The 17,194-nt window shown below is 40.0% G+C and overlaps 1 protein-coding gene across 2 annotated transcripts; it reads right to left on the bottom strand.

Moving 5' to 3' along the window:
* Window positions 1-265: 265 nt before the first annotated feature.
* On the bottom strand, window positions 266-11,794 carry SEC61A1 (SEC61 translocon subunit alpha 1). 2 transcript variants are annotated; one of them, XM_058168977.1, is made up of 12 exons: window positions 11,702-11,794; window positions 9,978-10,045; window positions 8,790-8,855; window positions 8,617-8,695; window positions 7,991-8,122; window positions 7,608-7,717; window positions 6,974-7,127; window positions 5,180-5,340; window positions 4,468-4,665; window positions 3,828-4,019; window positions 3,140-3,216; window positions 266-1,800 (listed from the first exon to the last, which is right to left on the bottom strand). In XM_058168977.1, exons 1-12 carry the CDS (start codon window positions 11,706-11,708, stop codon window positions 1,614-1,616), a joined length of 1,431 nt encoding a protein of 476 aa, XP_058024960.1. In that variant the 5' UTR covers window positions 11,709-11,794; the 3' UTR covers window positions 266-1,613. The 2 variants fall into 2 exon arrangements, with proteins under 2 accessions (XP_058024960.1, XP_058024961.1); XM_058168978.1 differs by lacking the exon at window positions 8,617-8,695 and having other exon boundaries at window positions 11,702-11,792.
* Between the last annotated feature and the right edge of the window lie 5,400 nt (window positions 11,795-17,194).

The raw sequence follows: 17,194 nt of genomic DNA, 5'->3' as shown, positions 1-17,194 counted from the left end.
TTTTGACCTGATTTCAATATACAGTATGTGGTGTTTTTGTCAAGGCATTTTGTTGATTTCTTCATTTTGAAATGGAGAAAGACAACTGGCCAGTAACGTGGTCCCAGGACTTCACTGCTCTCTTTTCAAGAGCCAACAGGACCAGTAATTCTATCTGCATGCTTCTCATTATAGCATGTTTTAATTTTGTCGGTACAATGCACAAAACACCTTACAACCAATGATATATCTCAATAGATGTCAAGCCTTCAAGGAATTTTATAAGAAGTGGATAACCCTTAAAAATGTTATGGCTATTTGTCCTATTTGGTAGGTGTTATCCTAAAAGCAAGCAATGGCTACTTGGTTTCTAAAGAAGCACCATCACCTCAGTTTAGAAAAACATATTAAGCTATCTGGAGATAGAAGAATAAATCTTTGTCCCTTAGGCGGACAAGAATTTGCATGGCTTGTAGTCTCTATTCCAGAGCAATTGGTGGGGAGACAATAAGAATTCTAATCAATATTGCAGGTTCTACTGTAACTGGCTTCCATATACTTATCAAGCAGCAGATTAATAGTTAACATCATACCTCCTAGCCTAGAATTTATTTTGATCTCATGGCAAATAAAACTTATTAGGAGTACAGTAACTTCCAAGAGAAATACTGCATTCAACACTTGTCAAGAGATAAAGATAATAAATACAAGACAAACTATAAGCATCCATTTGTAAGAAATTTCAGGCTTCTTCTATGGCACTGTTTGCTGCCTCTGTTCAATACAGCACTGCAAGACATGATCTTAATTCTTCTTGTGGAGCAGGGGTGTCAAACTCATGTCGTCATGTGACATATCAGGACTCTCCCGCCCTTTGCTAAACCAGGCGTGGGTGTGGCCAGTGTACGACACATCTGACCTGTGGGCTGGGAGTTTGATAGCCCTGCTGTAGAGTAACATGAACTGAGATGTCTACCAACAGATGGAGCCTATTATCATCCCAGGCAGAAGTAAAGAAACAGTCAAAAGGCAGTAAGTCAGCATTGAAAACACAGACTCTGCTCAACTAGACCTCTGGATGTTCTAAGTGTGGTGTCCTAGAGGGAGAAATAATGTATGAGCTCATCAAAAGAACTCTCCCCACCCCCAAAATAATGGATAATTTGGGTGGTGATTTTGAGAAGGGGGGAAGAATCTCAATTTCTCCACCCCTCTCCAGGGAAAGAGACAAATATCACACTGCAACAAATAACCGTCCACTCTTCATTTAAATAATGAACCCAGAAAACGGCAACGTAGGGACAAAATTGCGCAGTTTGAAGTACGGAGAAAAGGCTCTCAGATTAAACCAATTTAGAGAATTGCTTCAAACAATAACAAAGAACAGAAGACCTTTTTTTCTAAAAATGTTTTTTTACACATTTTCCTGCTATTTATAAAACAGCAACTAAATACCAATAAAGTCTGAACCGAAGGAATGTGCTTCAGAAAAAAATTCACACATTTAAAAGAAGTGTTTCTATTAATGCAGTATGCCCATGTGTTTTTGTGTAACTGTTAATCTCTTTCACCTGATTTTTTAAAACTTAAAAACACTCTTCGCCGGTCCCTAGGTCCATGAGACAATATTGCATTTAGAAGAGAAGTGCTCCCATGCTGCCAACTTCACTCTGCTCTTTTACGAAGATTTCAAAATATTGGTAAATGATGGTGACAGCCAACAAGATTCCTGTGCCTGATCCTATTGCCCCAAGGAAGTCTGCCAGCACAGAGAGAGCACCAATGCAGAGGCCACCAAAGGCGGCAGCTGTTGGAATGTATCTAAAAAAGAAGGAGCAACAAAATACAAGTTAGGCCAAAAGATTTAAGGAAATTGTCTACTGGCATAGCTACTGCAAAAAATACTTGGGCACACTGCAGGCACTCCTCAACTTATTACCCTTTACACACATCATTGCAGTCATTAAGCAAGTGCTATCTCAGCCCTCTCTGGTGCAACTGCTAAGAGACTGTGTAGGTTAGTAGTCCCCAACCTTTCTGGCTCCTTGGAGTGGTGACAGGGGGAGGAGGGGATGGTTTCACGCATGCAACCTGATTTCTCTCTCTGCATGCTTGTGCGGCCCGCAGACACCTGGTGTAGGTTGTTAAATGAATGAAGTGAAAAAGCTACTTGCCAAGAGAGCAGGCAGCTCTCCCCCATGTGTAGAAGGGAATTCCTGTGCAGAACTTCACCTCCCCTGCATGTGAGGGAACCCATGTGCTGGGCTGGAGAAGGGAAGTTCAGATCCTGATCATTCAAGAGCCCCATTTGCATGCAGACTAAGCTTTCAATCTCAGTCCAGGCGAAAAGTGTTAGAGCGACCCTCGGACGATTGGAAACACAGTGAATCGTTCGGTTTCCAACCGCCCCAAGGTCGCTCAAACACTTTTCGCCTGAAGACTGGAAACTTCTGGGGTCATGGTCTCGTGTGATTTCAGGCACCCATCTGCTTCTGCAGAGAATGGGTGCCTGACTTCCTGTGAGATCAGGGCACCCAGAAGATTCCAGTCTTCAGGCGAAAAGTGTTTGCACGCTGAGAGGCCTGAAGCAATGCTTTGCACAGCATTGCACAAGGAATGCTGTGCAAAGCCTGGAAATCTTTGGAGGGAGAAGGAATAGGCAGGACTAATGTTTTAGTGCTTCTGCAGTCATTCATAAGGGTGAACGACAGCCTCATAACTTCAGGACTGGATCATAAGTACTTGGGGGGGTGGTGGTCTACGTCATAACTTTGAATGGTTGCTAAATGAACTGTCATAACTGGGGGATTATTGTATAAGCAATACAACTCAGGCTGCATGTACATTTTATTTCTGTGTTACACACATGAAAAAAATTATTTACTTCTTTTAACATTAGCATCAGTAGTGAAAAAAGTTGGCTTTTTAAAAATTAGCAAACCATGAGGTTCATTGCCTTTACCTTACCAAATATAAAGCAAGCATTCTCAGGAATATTATGGAGAACATTTTCTAAGGCTAGAATTTCAGTAACAAGGATAGAGCACAGCAAGGCCGTTAAATCTTGCAAGGTAGTTTATTTCCAGTTCTGCTTCTCTGAAACAAACAAAAGCTCAAATAGCAACACAGATTACAATAATGCTACAGATTTATAACTCACCTGTTGAGTTCATGAACCATGGAGGTTTCTCTGTGACCCCTCATAACCATCTGTTGCTCTTTCAGTTGTTTAGCAACCTGTACTCCAAAATAAGTAAAATTTTAGCATTTTGTGAAGAGAATCACTACATTTGGTTGCTATAAAAATGTAAGAACCTCAATAGTTCTTAAAATCAGAAATAATACAAGAATATGGCAACTAAACAGAAAAAAGATTTAATTTCTTAAGGGATATTGCCATCTTCTCAAGTAACCCCAGGGAATAATTTCTAGAAAGGAGTTATAAACATTTATAAAATCATACATGAGAGATTTTTGTGCCCTGAGAAGAATGAATGGCTATAGAACGAGCATAGCCAGGGATTTATTTCACCCAAGATTTGGCAGGATAGGGGGCTGGAGGGTAGGTTTGGATGTTAAGTAACCAAGGGTAAGCCTATTTTCTAGCATATATTCAGCAAGAGACCCAGATTAAATCTACAGCATCTCAAGATGCACAGGGGAAAGTGCCTGGAGTGCCACGGTCAGGCACTAAACAATGCCAAATTTAATAGAGCAGCATTGTGACTTGCTATGAGGCATATCCTATAGTTCTGATTGAATTTGACCTTTCTATGAATTTTTTCTTCAAGTGCTTATGGCAGCATTTTGATGCATCTAAAGATGTGAGATTTACGCTATTTACTTACATCTTTTGCAGATGAACCAGAGACTTCAATCCAGGTTTTGGAAAAGAAAGCACAGGAACCCAACATAAACACAATATAAACAACTGCATGAACAGGATCGTCTAAAACAGATGTAAAAGACTCAGGAGGTGACAGGTAATAACAAAGACCACCAACAGGATATGAACGGGCAGGACCTCCAGTTGATGTATCCTACAGTGAAAAGAGATTGCTTTCAGCAAAATTGGTTTAAACTTTCTTGAGTGAATAAGTATTACACAATTGTTAGAAACCAATGTAGTCAAGTTAGCAATATTTATATATAATATAATAGTGATGAGTCTTTTGTTGCATTGCAAAGATGTTTGCATGCATTGTTAGGATAATATAATAAATATACTAAAGCTAATATAATACAAAGGAACTGGTAGTAAGACAAAAAATTAAGTAAGGCTCAATATGAAAGGCCATCTCACTTTTAAGACAAAGAGTAAATAAAAATTAGATACAATGCAATTCTGTATGTATCTACTTGGAAGAAAGAACTAGAGAATTTATCAAGTTTTTAAAAGTATAGTACTATAAATCTGTCTTCTCTGGGGTACCTTTGCTAGAAGAATTTTTAAGTACAGTTATGGAGAAGAACTTACAAAATACTTACAGACCAAGTACCAAGAAGGCTAACCAATATGTTGCCACTAAAACGAGCAGAGAGCATCTGAGAAATTACATACAGGTTGGAAACCAATGCAGACTGAAGAATAATGGGAATATTGGACGTATAGAATAACTTGATTGGATAGGTATTGTATTGGCCACGGTAGCGAGCAGATTTTATAGGGAGGTCCACTCTAAATCCCTATGGATCACAAACAGAAAGAAATTAAAATGTAAACACAAAGAAAATGTAATTCACAGAACTACTTGCCCCAAGAGTCAATCAAATCAAGGTTATTTTTATAAAGCAATCTCAAACAACAAAATGTTATTTTCCCCCCTTTTTATTAGGTAATCCCTCTTTAGCAACCACAATTGGAACCAACAACTTGTTTGTTAAGTGAGGTGGTCACCAAGTGAAAACACAACTCTGATTATGATCTGCAGGAAAATGCATTATGATCTGCATTATGATCTGCATTATGATCTGCAGGAAATATCCAGTGTTTCAATTACCTTTACATCAAGATAAAAGGATAACTCACATTAACACAGTATTACTTCTAATCTATGGTACATCTTACATTTCTCCAATAAACCTTGTGGAAGCATTTCATCAGTAATTATATGGCCTTAATAAACAAACATCTTCCCAGGCCTGAATAGAATATGAAAATATGTTAAACTCTAAATCGTCATTCTATACTTCTACATACCTGGAAATAAATGACAACAGCAAAGACAAATATGGTGGAAATCAAGTTCATAAGGTTGGGGAGATTCTGCCGATAGAAGGCTTCCCTGAGAGCTCTAACTTTGTCTGTGCGAGTAGCCAGCAGATGGAACAGGGCAATGATGGCGCCTTCAAACTCCATGCCTTTTAATGAACCAGTGAAGAAATTATTAACTACTACTGAAAAGCTGCTGGGGTTTTACAGTCCTTGCCTTTGAAAGCTAGAAATTTAGAATATCCTGTATACTCCAATTACTCCTAAGATTATTGATTCATTCTCTAAAGATGAGATTAAACCACAACACTTCCTTCTTCTTAGTCATGTGACTACTAGTATTAATGTAAATCACACTGTAAAGCAAGCAGTAACTGCCATTTATTAAATGTAATTTATAATTACAAGGACAGTAAGAAATTAGCTAAAACTAATAAAACAAATAGGTTTAATAAATATATAAAACAAAGAGAAAGTAAATAAAATGGCAACAATTTTAACAATAATAAAAAGCAAAGACCTATGAAGCTACATTAATTCTAATCATACAGAAAACAACGGTCTGTCTGCGAAGGACTGAAAAAGAACTATAAACACATTTGGAGATAAATTCCCTGATTGAAGGGAATGTTTTTCCGGCATTCTTTATCCACACAAAATTGGTTTGCTGCATACTGCTAACAATTTTCTGAAAAAACAACCTGATCATTTTAAAATTAAAACAATATACAATAATATACTGTGTATATTTTGGTTCACTGCCACGTATGAAACTAGCCACTGCAGTTTGCATGGTTTGAGGATTCTATGTGAACTAGGCCACAAACACCTTTTCAATAAATTACAATTAAAACAGCTTAATCTGATGGTGCAGTGGTTAGAGTGCAGTACTGCAGGCTACTTCTGCTGATAACTGACTGCCACGAGTTTGGCAGTTTGGGTCTCACCAGGCTAAAGGCTGACTCAGCCTTCCATCCTTCTGAGGTCAATAAAATGAGGTCCCAGATTATTGGGGGCAATAGGCTGACTCTGTAAACCGCTTAGAGAGAAGTCTGGAAAGCACTGTGAAGCGGCATATAAGTTTAAGTGCTATTAAATCTGCATTACCAAAGAGCCTCATCTGCATAAGTGCTAGGGAAATACCTTTGAAAAAACGAGCCATGCTGAAGTGTAATATACAAAATAGTCAATAAGGAGTCAACATTATTAGCACTATGCTATATCTGCTCAACCAAATGGAGTTTCCTTACATGCAAATATGAATATAACATTAAGGGCTATATTTTTCTGTTTTTCCATAAGCACCTTTAAACATCAACAGTGCAAATTATAAGGTGAATTGTTCAGGCCTTCATAGAAGTAGCCAATGGATTTAAACTGCAGAAAAAAATGCTTTGCTGCTTGCTTTTCCATACACTCACTTACAACTCCCTGGGTTTCCTATAACTATTAGTACTGCTGACAATGAGAGATACAAGCTTTCCTAGTCAGCCAATTCTTGCACAAATTGCCAAAAAAGTAAAATTTACCACAATACACACATTTTCACAGAGGTATGCAGGGTTCCAGGCAGCCATATTTCTTTAAAGATAGCATAACATATAAAAACTCAAGCAAACCAGTACAGTGCTCCTTATCCTTACTAACTTGCAATTCTCTTCTTTTTCAGATGATACTCAACATACTATGCCACTGGATATTGGACAAATAGGAAGAGCTTAGAATTTTTTTTTCTTGTTTCCTTCCAAGGGATTGATATGTGTCTCTTCAGAGAATGATTACCTCGGCCTGTGTTCACTGTAGTTGGGCTGAATGCCTTCCATACAATTGTCTCACAGATATTAGTAGCAATGAAGAGAGAAATGCCAGAGCCAAGACCATAGCCTTTTTGCAGAAGTTCATCCAACAGAAGAACTATCAAACCAGCAACAAAAAGCTACAAGGAGAAATGTAGAATATATCAATCACTTCAATTAAAAATTACTAATTAAAAACAATACAGAAACAATTAAATAAGCACAGCAATTTCTATAAATACTTGTCTGTGGAAATCACTTATTAAGGAGGGCAGCCCTTTGGGGTTCTATGTTTCTGTGTCAGCTTTAACCAAGTTAAGTCTCTTACCTTTTCAATGTTACCGGAAGGGTAAACATATAGTTGTGAAAGGTGTAAATCTCAGGTCTTTGGTTGTGAGATTAATACACCCAGAAGTAAGAACCTTCCACAGTAAATTTCCTGCCTAAGAAGGAAGCTTCCAGATGACTGTCAAGAGCGTTTAATATTCTTGCAGAGAAAGGGCTGGGTTAAAGCAAGTTTGCAAAAGAGTCCAATTTCAATCTTTTAAATTTTAAATATCTACAGATCCTAAATCTCTACAGATAAACATCCAGAAGAGTCTTAATAACTTAAAAGTTACCTGAATGGTGATAAGGAGACAGATTCCTGCTCCCATCTCTGATGGGTCTCCATACATTCCAGTCATTACATAAACAATAGATTGTCCAATAGTAATAATCATGCCAAACACTGGAAAAGAATTACAGGACAAAAGAATTGAATGCAATTTAACATTCCAAATTTCCTGAGAGGTCAATTTATATTGTCCACAGTCTATATCTGCAAGAACTAGAACACGGGGGTCAAACTCGCTGCGTCATGTTACTGTCACGTGATGTTTCATGACGTTTTTCTTTTTTGCGCAGCTGGGGTAGGCATGGTCTGCGCATGATGCATCTGGCCCGCGGGCCGCCAGTTTGGTACCCTGAACTAGAAAATCGTTTAAAATTTCCTGTTCCTTACATTTCTGTGCCCCATTGAAGAGAGCTCTGTCTTTTGGTGTATCCCCAACTTCAATTATTTTAGCACCAGCCAGTAACTGCATGATGAGACCAGATGTGACAATGGGAGAAATGCCTAGTTCCATCAATGTGCCTGTTGGAAATCAAAAATAGAGTGAAACACACACACACACACACATACTCTTTCAAGTCAACATTAGGCAAGAGTGACTGGCCCAATATCACCCAGCTTGCTTTTTGCCCAAGAGAGAACCAGAATCCACAATATCATGGTTTCTATTCTGGCGCCTTAACTGTTATACAAAACTGACTCTCCTATAACATTGAGTTGACACAAAGTAATGGAAATCCCCAATTCTTTTTTATAAAGTCAATCAATTTCTCACCCTCAATCCCAATGGTAAAATTAGTGAAATAATACAAGTGAACTGCTTTAAAATCACCCAAAATATGCTTTTATCTTCTATATTTGTAATGACAGCATCATTATGGCCAACCCATTTTACAATCACAATATCCAAATATATGCAAAGTGCTTAACTCACTTAAAGGAGAAACCCAGTTTGCTATATGATAGACAGAAATGAAATTTAGCAAAAAAATCAATTATATGGTGAATTTCAATACCTCTGTTGGAAGCCAAAATTACTCTTATCCAATAAAAGGGATCAGCTGAATCCGAGGACATAATACCAAAAAGGGGAATCTGGATTTTAAAAAAAAATTAAGCAAAATTATCATAGGTTTGGCTCTCTAGCTTTGGTTTTAAAGAAAGGCTTCAAGGAATAATCAGAAAATACCTGGCAGCAGACCAAAAAGATGAAGAGAGTGATAGCTGTCCATAGCACTTTTTCTTTAAACTGGATCTACAATAAGAGATGAAATTGTTAAAATAATTGTCATTGCCAACATTTGGCTAGAACAAAGCTTGACATTTCCATGAGAAATACAGCTATTATACATGACTTTCAAGAAGCTCAATACTTGTTTCCCTCTTTTCCCTGACAACTCTCCAAAATTGCTAAATAGAAGGCTGAGGGACCCTCCAATTGCTGTGATATAGGATTATATCTGTTATTGTAATTTGAAAACTAGAAATGGAATATGTTTAATATATTTAAATTTCCAACATTTCCACACAGCTTTTACTAAAGCACACACACACACACAAGCAGAACTTTGATAAAAACAAAGCTTTCCAGTTAAAATTATCCTTTAGTTGACCCCAAAGAAATTACTGGTATCATAAATTCCTATATTCACCCAGTTAGAAATCACAAGTAGAGGTTTGTGATAGTAATGCTAATATTGATAAGTAAAATGCTATGTATGGTAGTAAATGGTATCAAAAGTGATAGCCAGCACATTAGTTGTACCTTATGATTCTTGATGGTATCTTTTCTTTTATGTACACTGAGAACGTATGCACCAAGACAAATTCCTTGTGTGTCCAATCACACTTGGCCAATAAAAAATTCTATTCTATTTTCCACATATAGTAACTAGGCAAGGACCACTATAAGAACAGCTCTCTGATGCCTTTCAGGCAGGATATTATGGCAAAATGAAAACCAACTAACCCCTTTTATTTGGTAGGGGGACCATTTTAACGAACAGTTTGTTTTCCCTTCCTTTTCTAGAAGCAACATTTAATTCTGCCCGTTGGACTGGCAGCTGGACTGTGGAAATGAGAAAATTGTATCTTGCATTCTGCCATCGAGCAAATGATGCATCACTTTATCCAAGCGAAAGAATAAACACATTATACTGTTAACCACTGCTATCATTTGCCAGGAAGATACTCCTTTCTGCCTTTCCGTTCAAACCCTACTATTGTCTTCCTTTAAAAATATGTTAAAAGGGCTAGAGGTTTAACCAAATAACTTTGGAATACATTAAAATAAATAGGGAAAAGGACAAAAATGTTTTTTCCTATTAATTTCTATAAATATTCTGCCAAAACTATAATTCTATAATGCATACGTTACCTTCCTTTCTGGTTTTTGAATTTCTGGCAAGATAACGCAGAAGGGCTTGATTACTTCAAGAAATTTAACTGTGAAGAAAATTTTGAGTAATTAAGCATTCATCAATTAACAAAGATTCATCAAAAAGAAAAATCTTAGCTTGTTCAAAATCTACTAATTGCTAATCTATAGTTATCTATGCAATTATTTATATTTTGGGGATTGGACTAGAAGACCTCCCATGTCTCTTCCAACCCTATGATTCTATGATCTTGAACAAATCAAATATAGAAAATGATCTGGGCAGATAGACACACAATGCTTAGTCCTGTTTGAAGAAAAATAAATGGAAGATCTTCACTTTAGTAGCTACCTCTACTAAATCTGTGTTCTGAAGTCAAAGACTTATCAAAACAAGGAGTCTGTAATACCAATGGCATGCCTAACTTGCATTTTCTTTAATTTCCCATCAAGAACAATTTGTAAGAGCACTGTGATGATTTCAGAATTACTTGTGATGTTCTACAAATATTAAAACTACAGGACTTCTTTCAGGTCACCTTGTGCTTTATCATGCAAACAATTACAAATGCACTCCTGGTAATATCAATCTACATGAGGCAGATTATTAAGATTTTTTTATCTGCTTCTAAATATCTTAAAAGGAAGCCGGTAAAAGGGGGGGGGAGAAATCAGTAACAAATGCAGATTAAAATCCTAACAAATCGTAAGAAAGAATAGAGATATTTAGTACCAATCAACATCTTTCATATTAGCTGTGGGATGTCTATTGTGAGAAGGATGGGCCAAGATTATAACAATTCACATCAAATGCTCAAATACAACCCATGGGGGAGGGAGGGAGGGCCTCTAGCTTGTCTCAAAACACTGTCAGAGGGGAACTTAAGAAATGCATGTCAGGTGGGATTTAGATTTTCTGAAACAAGCACAAGATTGAAAGCAGTGGTAGATGGTCAAACAGGAAGATCACGGTATCATTTTCAGTGGATAATTGCCTTTTAACTTGCAAAAAGTTATAATGGGATGCAGCTCGGTTTGCAACTACAGCCAGGTCCCCAAACACAAGAGTTAACCCCATTTCTATTTGTTGTTATGAAAGCATTCCCCCCACCACAAAGGAGCGTATTTTATTTGCGATTTCACAAGACGTTTCAGATTTGACCTCCAAGAATCTCTCACGCATAGGCTTCTTTGCACATCCGAACCTAGTCCGAACTTTGTTCTCGTACTTCCCATTTTCGCAAGGTAAAGGACTCTTAGCCTCAAACTGTTCCACCTATTGACGGACAGACCTCGAAGAGCTCACCTGAACTATTTTTGATTAGTTACTGTCTCGAGATAGTCGCCCTTTAATCAAGAAGAAATGCCCCCGACACCACCTGTCTCGCCAAAAAACCCTCCCGAGCCCCCAAATGAGCCCGATAGCCTAAGCGGCCGCACCTGACGACTACCATTCAGAGGGGCTCCACAGCCTGTCACCCTCTTCCCCGACCACCGTCTTCCCAGGCAAGGACACCCGTTGTTACCTCCTCTGAGCCGCCATTTCGCGTCTTTCACCCTCAACTTCCCCACCCCATAACTGGTCGTCTCCTCCCAGCAGCTTCTCCGTTCCTCCTCGAGACCATCTCGACGAACGGCCGGCTCCCTCCCTCTTTCCCTCGCCCGCTACTCCGCTCCACAACCGTCTCCCGCCAGCGCCTACATCGCCGTCCGGCGATACTCACTCCCCATCTCGGCGCCCTCAACGCGGAAAAGGAAGGGCCGAGCAGCAGCAGCAACAACTCCAACTCTCCCCTCAGAAAGACACGTCAGTTGATGGAAGCCCCACCCTCCGGCTTCCTTCCTTCCGGTTCCTGCCACGCACTGGTAACCGCTACCAAAGCCTTGTACGTCCGCGCAAGCGCGCTGAGGCTTTTTAAAAAAATCTGTTAAATATAGTTTTCTCTAGGACTACAATTCCCAAAAGCCCTTGGAGAACGGGAAAAGCGCTCTGGAGAAAACGGTACGGCGGCCTCAAGTTCGTATTGACGGGATCGAGGGAATGCTTTCCCACTTGGTCGCCAGCGTGGCTTGAAAAGGTTTTTTTGTTTTGCGGGTTGTTTGGTTTTTTTACAGGGTTTGGGTCTACGAAGAGTAATTTTACTCATAGTCGGCAATTTTTTGTGTGTGTGAAAACTTTTTAATTTATTTAGTTTGTCAATCATGTACGAGATTATAAAACAAAATGAATTATTTTAATTATATAAAACAAAACGAGATTATAAAACAAAATGAATTATTTTAATTATATAAAACAAAAGGAGTTTATAAAACAAAATGAACCCAGAGGGATAGTTTGGATGCAGGGGGAGAGAGAAAGAAAGAGAAGCAAATATTTTACGGACTATGCAGCTAATTCAAAATACTGAAAACTGTAAGGTAGATGATCAGACCTGCAAGAATTGGAATAATTGTGTTGGAATTATTCAGCGCTTTCTGGAAGGGCTGGTGGGCAGAAAGCCAGCTTTCCTAGTCCTGCACAGTGGTGGGTTTCAAATTTTTTACTACCGGTTCTGTGGGCGTGGCAGGGGAAGGATACTGTAAAATCTCCATGCCCATCCTACTCCAAGGGAAGGTTAATGCAAAATCCCCATTTCCTCCCAATCAGCTGGGACTTGGGAGGCAAAGAATAGATGGGGGCGGGGGCAGTCAGAATTTTTACTACTGGTTCACTGAGCTACTCAAAATTTCCGCTACCGGTTCTTCTTCTGCAAAACTTTGCCAGGCAGTGCTGCACATTTTTGAGCACCCTGCCTATTCCTTTGGATTTAATGGGTAAATCAGACGCCACGTGATCTCTTTTGTGTATTCTGCCACGGCAAAACCCCTCCCCCCCTGACCCTTTTTGAGGAGAAAACTGAAAAAAATAAAACTTTTCTGCCAAGGGTCAACATACAGAGGCAAAAACATAGTGGCTTAGTTTATACATTGCACTAAGCCAGGTTTCCTTCTTACCATAATTTATGAACTCTGCATACATAAAACCAAAGCAAATGACATTAAGCTGGTTAATATAGTTCATTAAACTAAAATGTGATTAGCCTTTCTATGTCTTAGCATGTATGAAGTTAGTTATTGTGATTTACAAACTTTGGGTTAGTTCAGGGGTGTCAAATTCAATTTCCGCATCGGGATTGTGTTTGACCTGGGGAGTGGTGGCCAGCTCGACGTCACTCATGTCAGGGGCATCTGTGGTGGCCCGGGTGGGGCTGGGGAATCCATTGTCTCCAGCGGAGTAAGGCAAGACCAGGGAGAGCTCCGTTTTTGACTGCGATGGCCTCCTTGCAGCCCTCTGCCAGATAACATGGAGCTACGTTTTCAGTGGCAGAGGCACCATGAGATGGTCCTTCTCTGTTTCCAGGGTGGTCCTGTGGGCCAGATCTAAACACCCTGCGGCCCTTGAGTTTGACACCCTTGCAGTGGTGGGTTGCTCCTGGTTCGCCCCAGTTCGGGCAAACTGGTAGTGGCAGCGGCAGGAGGCTCCATCCATCCACCCCGACGTCATCAAAAACAATCTGTACATGCACAGAAGCTTCTGCGCATGCACAGGTGCTCTGTGCGCTTGCAAACCAAGCACACATGCCCACAAGCTACTGATAGCAAATTGGTAGCGCCGGGTTTTGAAATCCACTACTGCACCCTTGGCTTAGTTTATGCAAACCTGGCTGGGAAATTCTGAGAGATGAAGTCCACAAGTTTTAGATGAACTGAAACATACTTTGTTTAAACAGTAATTTATTGGATTAGCTATCACATTTTGCAAAACTTTAATATATTTTGTTGGCTTAGTGCAATGTGTAAATCCAGTTTGTAGGCATGGTTAAACTAACTTGGTATATATGAATTCTCTCTCAGGATCAAAAGCAAGGGTAAGTAGATTACTGGTATTGCCCTAAGGTGGCTGCCCTCACAGAATAGGATATTGCAGGGCTGTCAAACTCAAGGCCCTTGGGCTGGATGCGTCATGCGCTGGCCACGTCCACACCCAGTTTAATGAAAGGGGGGGAGTCCCAATAGGTCACGTGATTTCACCGTGATGGCGGGAGTTTGATACCCCCGGGATATTGGATAGATTCAGTATTTATGGAAAATAAAAGCACTTGTTCTTCCTAAGATAATTACAATTGCAAGAATGTAGAAAAGCGCTTGAAAAACACTGATCAATTCTCTTTTGCGTTTTAACTGTTACAGCAAATAGTAGTCAAGTAGTCCTTGACTTATAATCTTTCATTTGGTAACCATTTCAGCACTGAAAAAACTTTCAGTCCTTGCACTTATGTCCATTGTTGCATCCCCAGTCACATGATCAAAATTTAGGCACTTGGTTAGTGGTGGGATTCAAATAATTTAACAACCAGTTTGTCCAGGGTTGACTATTGTGGGAGGCGTGGCCCATCCCAATCCTCCAGCTCTGCCGCACATGTGGAACAAGCCTCCCGCGACAGCCAACCTGACCCTCGACAAACTGGTTGTTAAATTTCCACCCTTTGCCAATAGGCTGTTTCTAGGGGTGTTTGTCTGTACGTTGGTCTCGTGGCTGTTTCAGACTTATGCATATGGCTCCTTTAAGAGATAAAGTTTCCGAGGAATGAGGACGGGTTACCATAGACACAAGGAGTTGATGCTCCTGAGAGATTGCGTAGGAAGGTGAAGAATTGGGGTGTGTGGAGGGAGGGGATTTTCTCCCATCCCCATGGAGCTGTGTGCAGGGGGTGTTGGTTAGTCTGCGGGCAAAAGTGAGGGGGTGAGGAATTAAGTTGACAGCACGATTGAAGCTGGGCCCAATGCAGGGAAAATTGTGGGGTTAGTTTGGCCAGGCAAATTATTACCCCCCTACTATCAAAGTGGATCCTGGATGCTGCGTTGCACTGCAATGGAGAAACGGACAACAGAGTGGCCAGCACGAGGGAAGGAGGAGGAGCAGGGAGAAGAAAGAGGGAAAGCGGCTTTCTTCTTCCCTCGCACCGGCCGCTCCGTTGCCTTTTTCTCCATTGCAGCACAGTGCAGCACTCAGGATCCACTTTCATAGCGGGGTATGGGGGTAATTTAACAACCGGTTCGACTGAACCGGTGTGAACTGGCTGAATTCTGCCTCTGCACTTCGTGTGTTGTCCCACTCACGCACATAACCATAGTTTAGTGGGTTTATTAATATTCCCCAGCAATTCCCTTCACCAAAACCCCAGAACTGTCCCAATTAAGTCCAGCCCCAAGCAGACCAATGCTAGTCCCTAGAGCAATGTCCAATGAGTCCACAAGGCACTTGAAAATTTCCCAATCAAAATAAGCCCACCAGGCAAAATTAAATCCACAACACAAGAGGGTTCACAAGGCATGATGCAAGTCAAGGCACGGTGTCGATCCAAAGCAAGATAGGAATCACAATGACCAGAAAACACACAGCTTGGAAACGAACACATTGTTCCCAGCATCATCTCCATCTGGTCTACTGAACTAAATAGTCAGCTTCTAGTGCAGCCCATCAAGAAGGGCAAGGCTGACCTTTGCTGCTCCTGCCTTTTCTCTGCCACACATGTTCTTGGGTCAGGTGCAGAAGGCAGTTCCTCTTCATCATCCCTGACTGGCTGCAGCTACATGCTTTCCCCATCTGACACCTCAGGGCTGTCCTGCTGCAGCTGTGCTTTAGCCAAATCACTCTCAGATGGCTACTTGGAGCCATTGACCAATTCCCCTCCTGACGTGCCAGGAACTGGTTCATCCTCCCCCAGCTCACATCTGAAGTGGTGTCTGGGGGAGTCATCATATTTTGCAATTGGTATCTATTTATGATGGTTGCAGATCATACGATCACTTTGTGATTTTCTCAGCCAGATTCCAACAAGCAAGGTCAACGGAGGAAGCTGGATTCACTTAACAACTATGTGATTCAATTAACTCTGATTTGCTTAATGATCACAGCAAAAATGAATATAAAATCGGGCGTGACTCATTTAACAATTGTCTTGCTTAGTGATGCAACTCCAGTCTGATTTATGGTTATGTGGACTACCTGTATTGCTTGTGTTTTACTCTCCTCTCACCCAAAAAGTATGTAAAGGAGCAACCTAGGGAGCTCCATACATTCAGGCTATAATCCTGTAAAGCAGTGGTTCTCAACCTTTATAGTGCTGCGACCCCATTAATACAATTCCCCACGATGTGGCGACCCCTTTAATAAAATTCCCCACAATGTGGCGACCCCTTTAATACAATTCCCCATGTTGTGTTGAAGCCGAATGCTAAACTCTTGTCAACAAAAACCTTGCCATGTGCAAGGATCACTGTTTATTCCGTGTGCAAAAAAACAGAAGAGAGGAATAGAGGGACTATTCAAGCAACAATATTTGGAAGACATATAGAGCAAATGCAGTGCTAAAGGGATGGGAACAAATAGAGCAGCTATGCATTACCACCTGATTATTATTTATTAGGTTTTGTGGCAGTTTACAATTAAAAGACAAAATCAAAATAACCAAATTGACACCAGAAGTATTAAAGATGTAATGACATTGTCAGTACTTAAAAACATATTCAACAACTGTACTTTTAAGATTTTGTTAGAAATGAAGAGTTGGAGTCCCTCAAGAACTAGGACATTTACAGAAGAGAAGTTTCAATCATGAGTTGTCTTTCCTTTCCTTGTCCATTTGCCATTTTCGTGCAGCCCTGGCTGAGATAGTATTTAAGATTAATAGCAATTGCCTTATGTTTTCATCTCCCATTCTTCATTGGGAGTCAGCTTGATACTACTGAAGCTCAAAAGCAGAGGACTTGGTAAATCAATAAATATTGTGTATGAAGAGGGAACTTCATTGTATACTTATTCTCCATTAATAGGTAGATGCAATGGTTTTGGAGATGATCCCTAAAAGAACATCCATTGTTCAGAGTCAAGGATGTGTGGAATAATTTGAACAATTAGAGAACTGGAAGAGGAAATAGTCAATGAACATAAAAAATGGCACTTTTCAATTTCTATAATAAGCCTATCAGAGTTTCCTTGAACAATGAGATGAGCAGCATATAAATCTCATAAATAATATCTAAATAATGCTATTTGTTATGCAATAAACAAAAATAAACAGTTGAAGTGAAAGCCTCATCAGATCATAGCTTACTGAAGTAAACAAACAGTATCTGTTGTTTCTTAAGAACATATAGAATATGTTGTCACATGT

Source organism: Ahaetulla prasina, chromosome 2, assembly GCF_028640845.1.
Source record: "Ahaetulla prasina isolate Xishuangbanna chromosome 2, ASM2864084v1, whole genome shotgun sequence".
Lineage (NCBI taxonomy): Eukaryota > Metazoa > Chordata > Lepidosauria > Squamata > Colubridae > Ahaetulla > Ahaetulla prasina.
The sequence above is the reverse complement of the archived record's forward strand: the minus strand, read 5'-3'. Positions and strand labels throughout refer to the sequence as shown.

Coding starts and splice junctions, on each gene's coding strand:
- SEC61A1 (XM_058168977.1), bottom strand. Junction 4,020..4,467: donor GCCTTCTTGGTACTTGGTCT/GTAAGTATTTTG, acceptor TTTTCACTGTAG/GATACATCAACTGGAGGTCC. Junction 1,801..3,139: donor ATGGTTCATGAACTCAACAG/GTGAGTTATAAA, acceptor CTTCTTTTTTAG/ATACATTCCAACAGCTGCCG.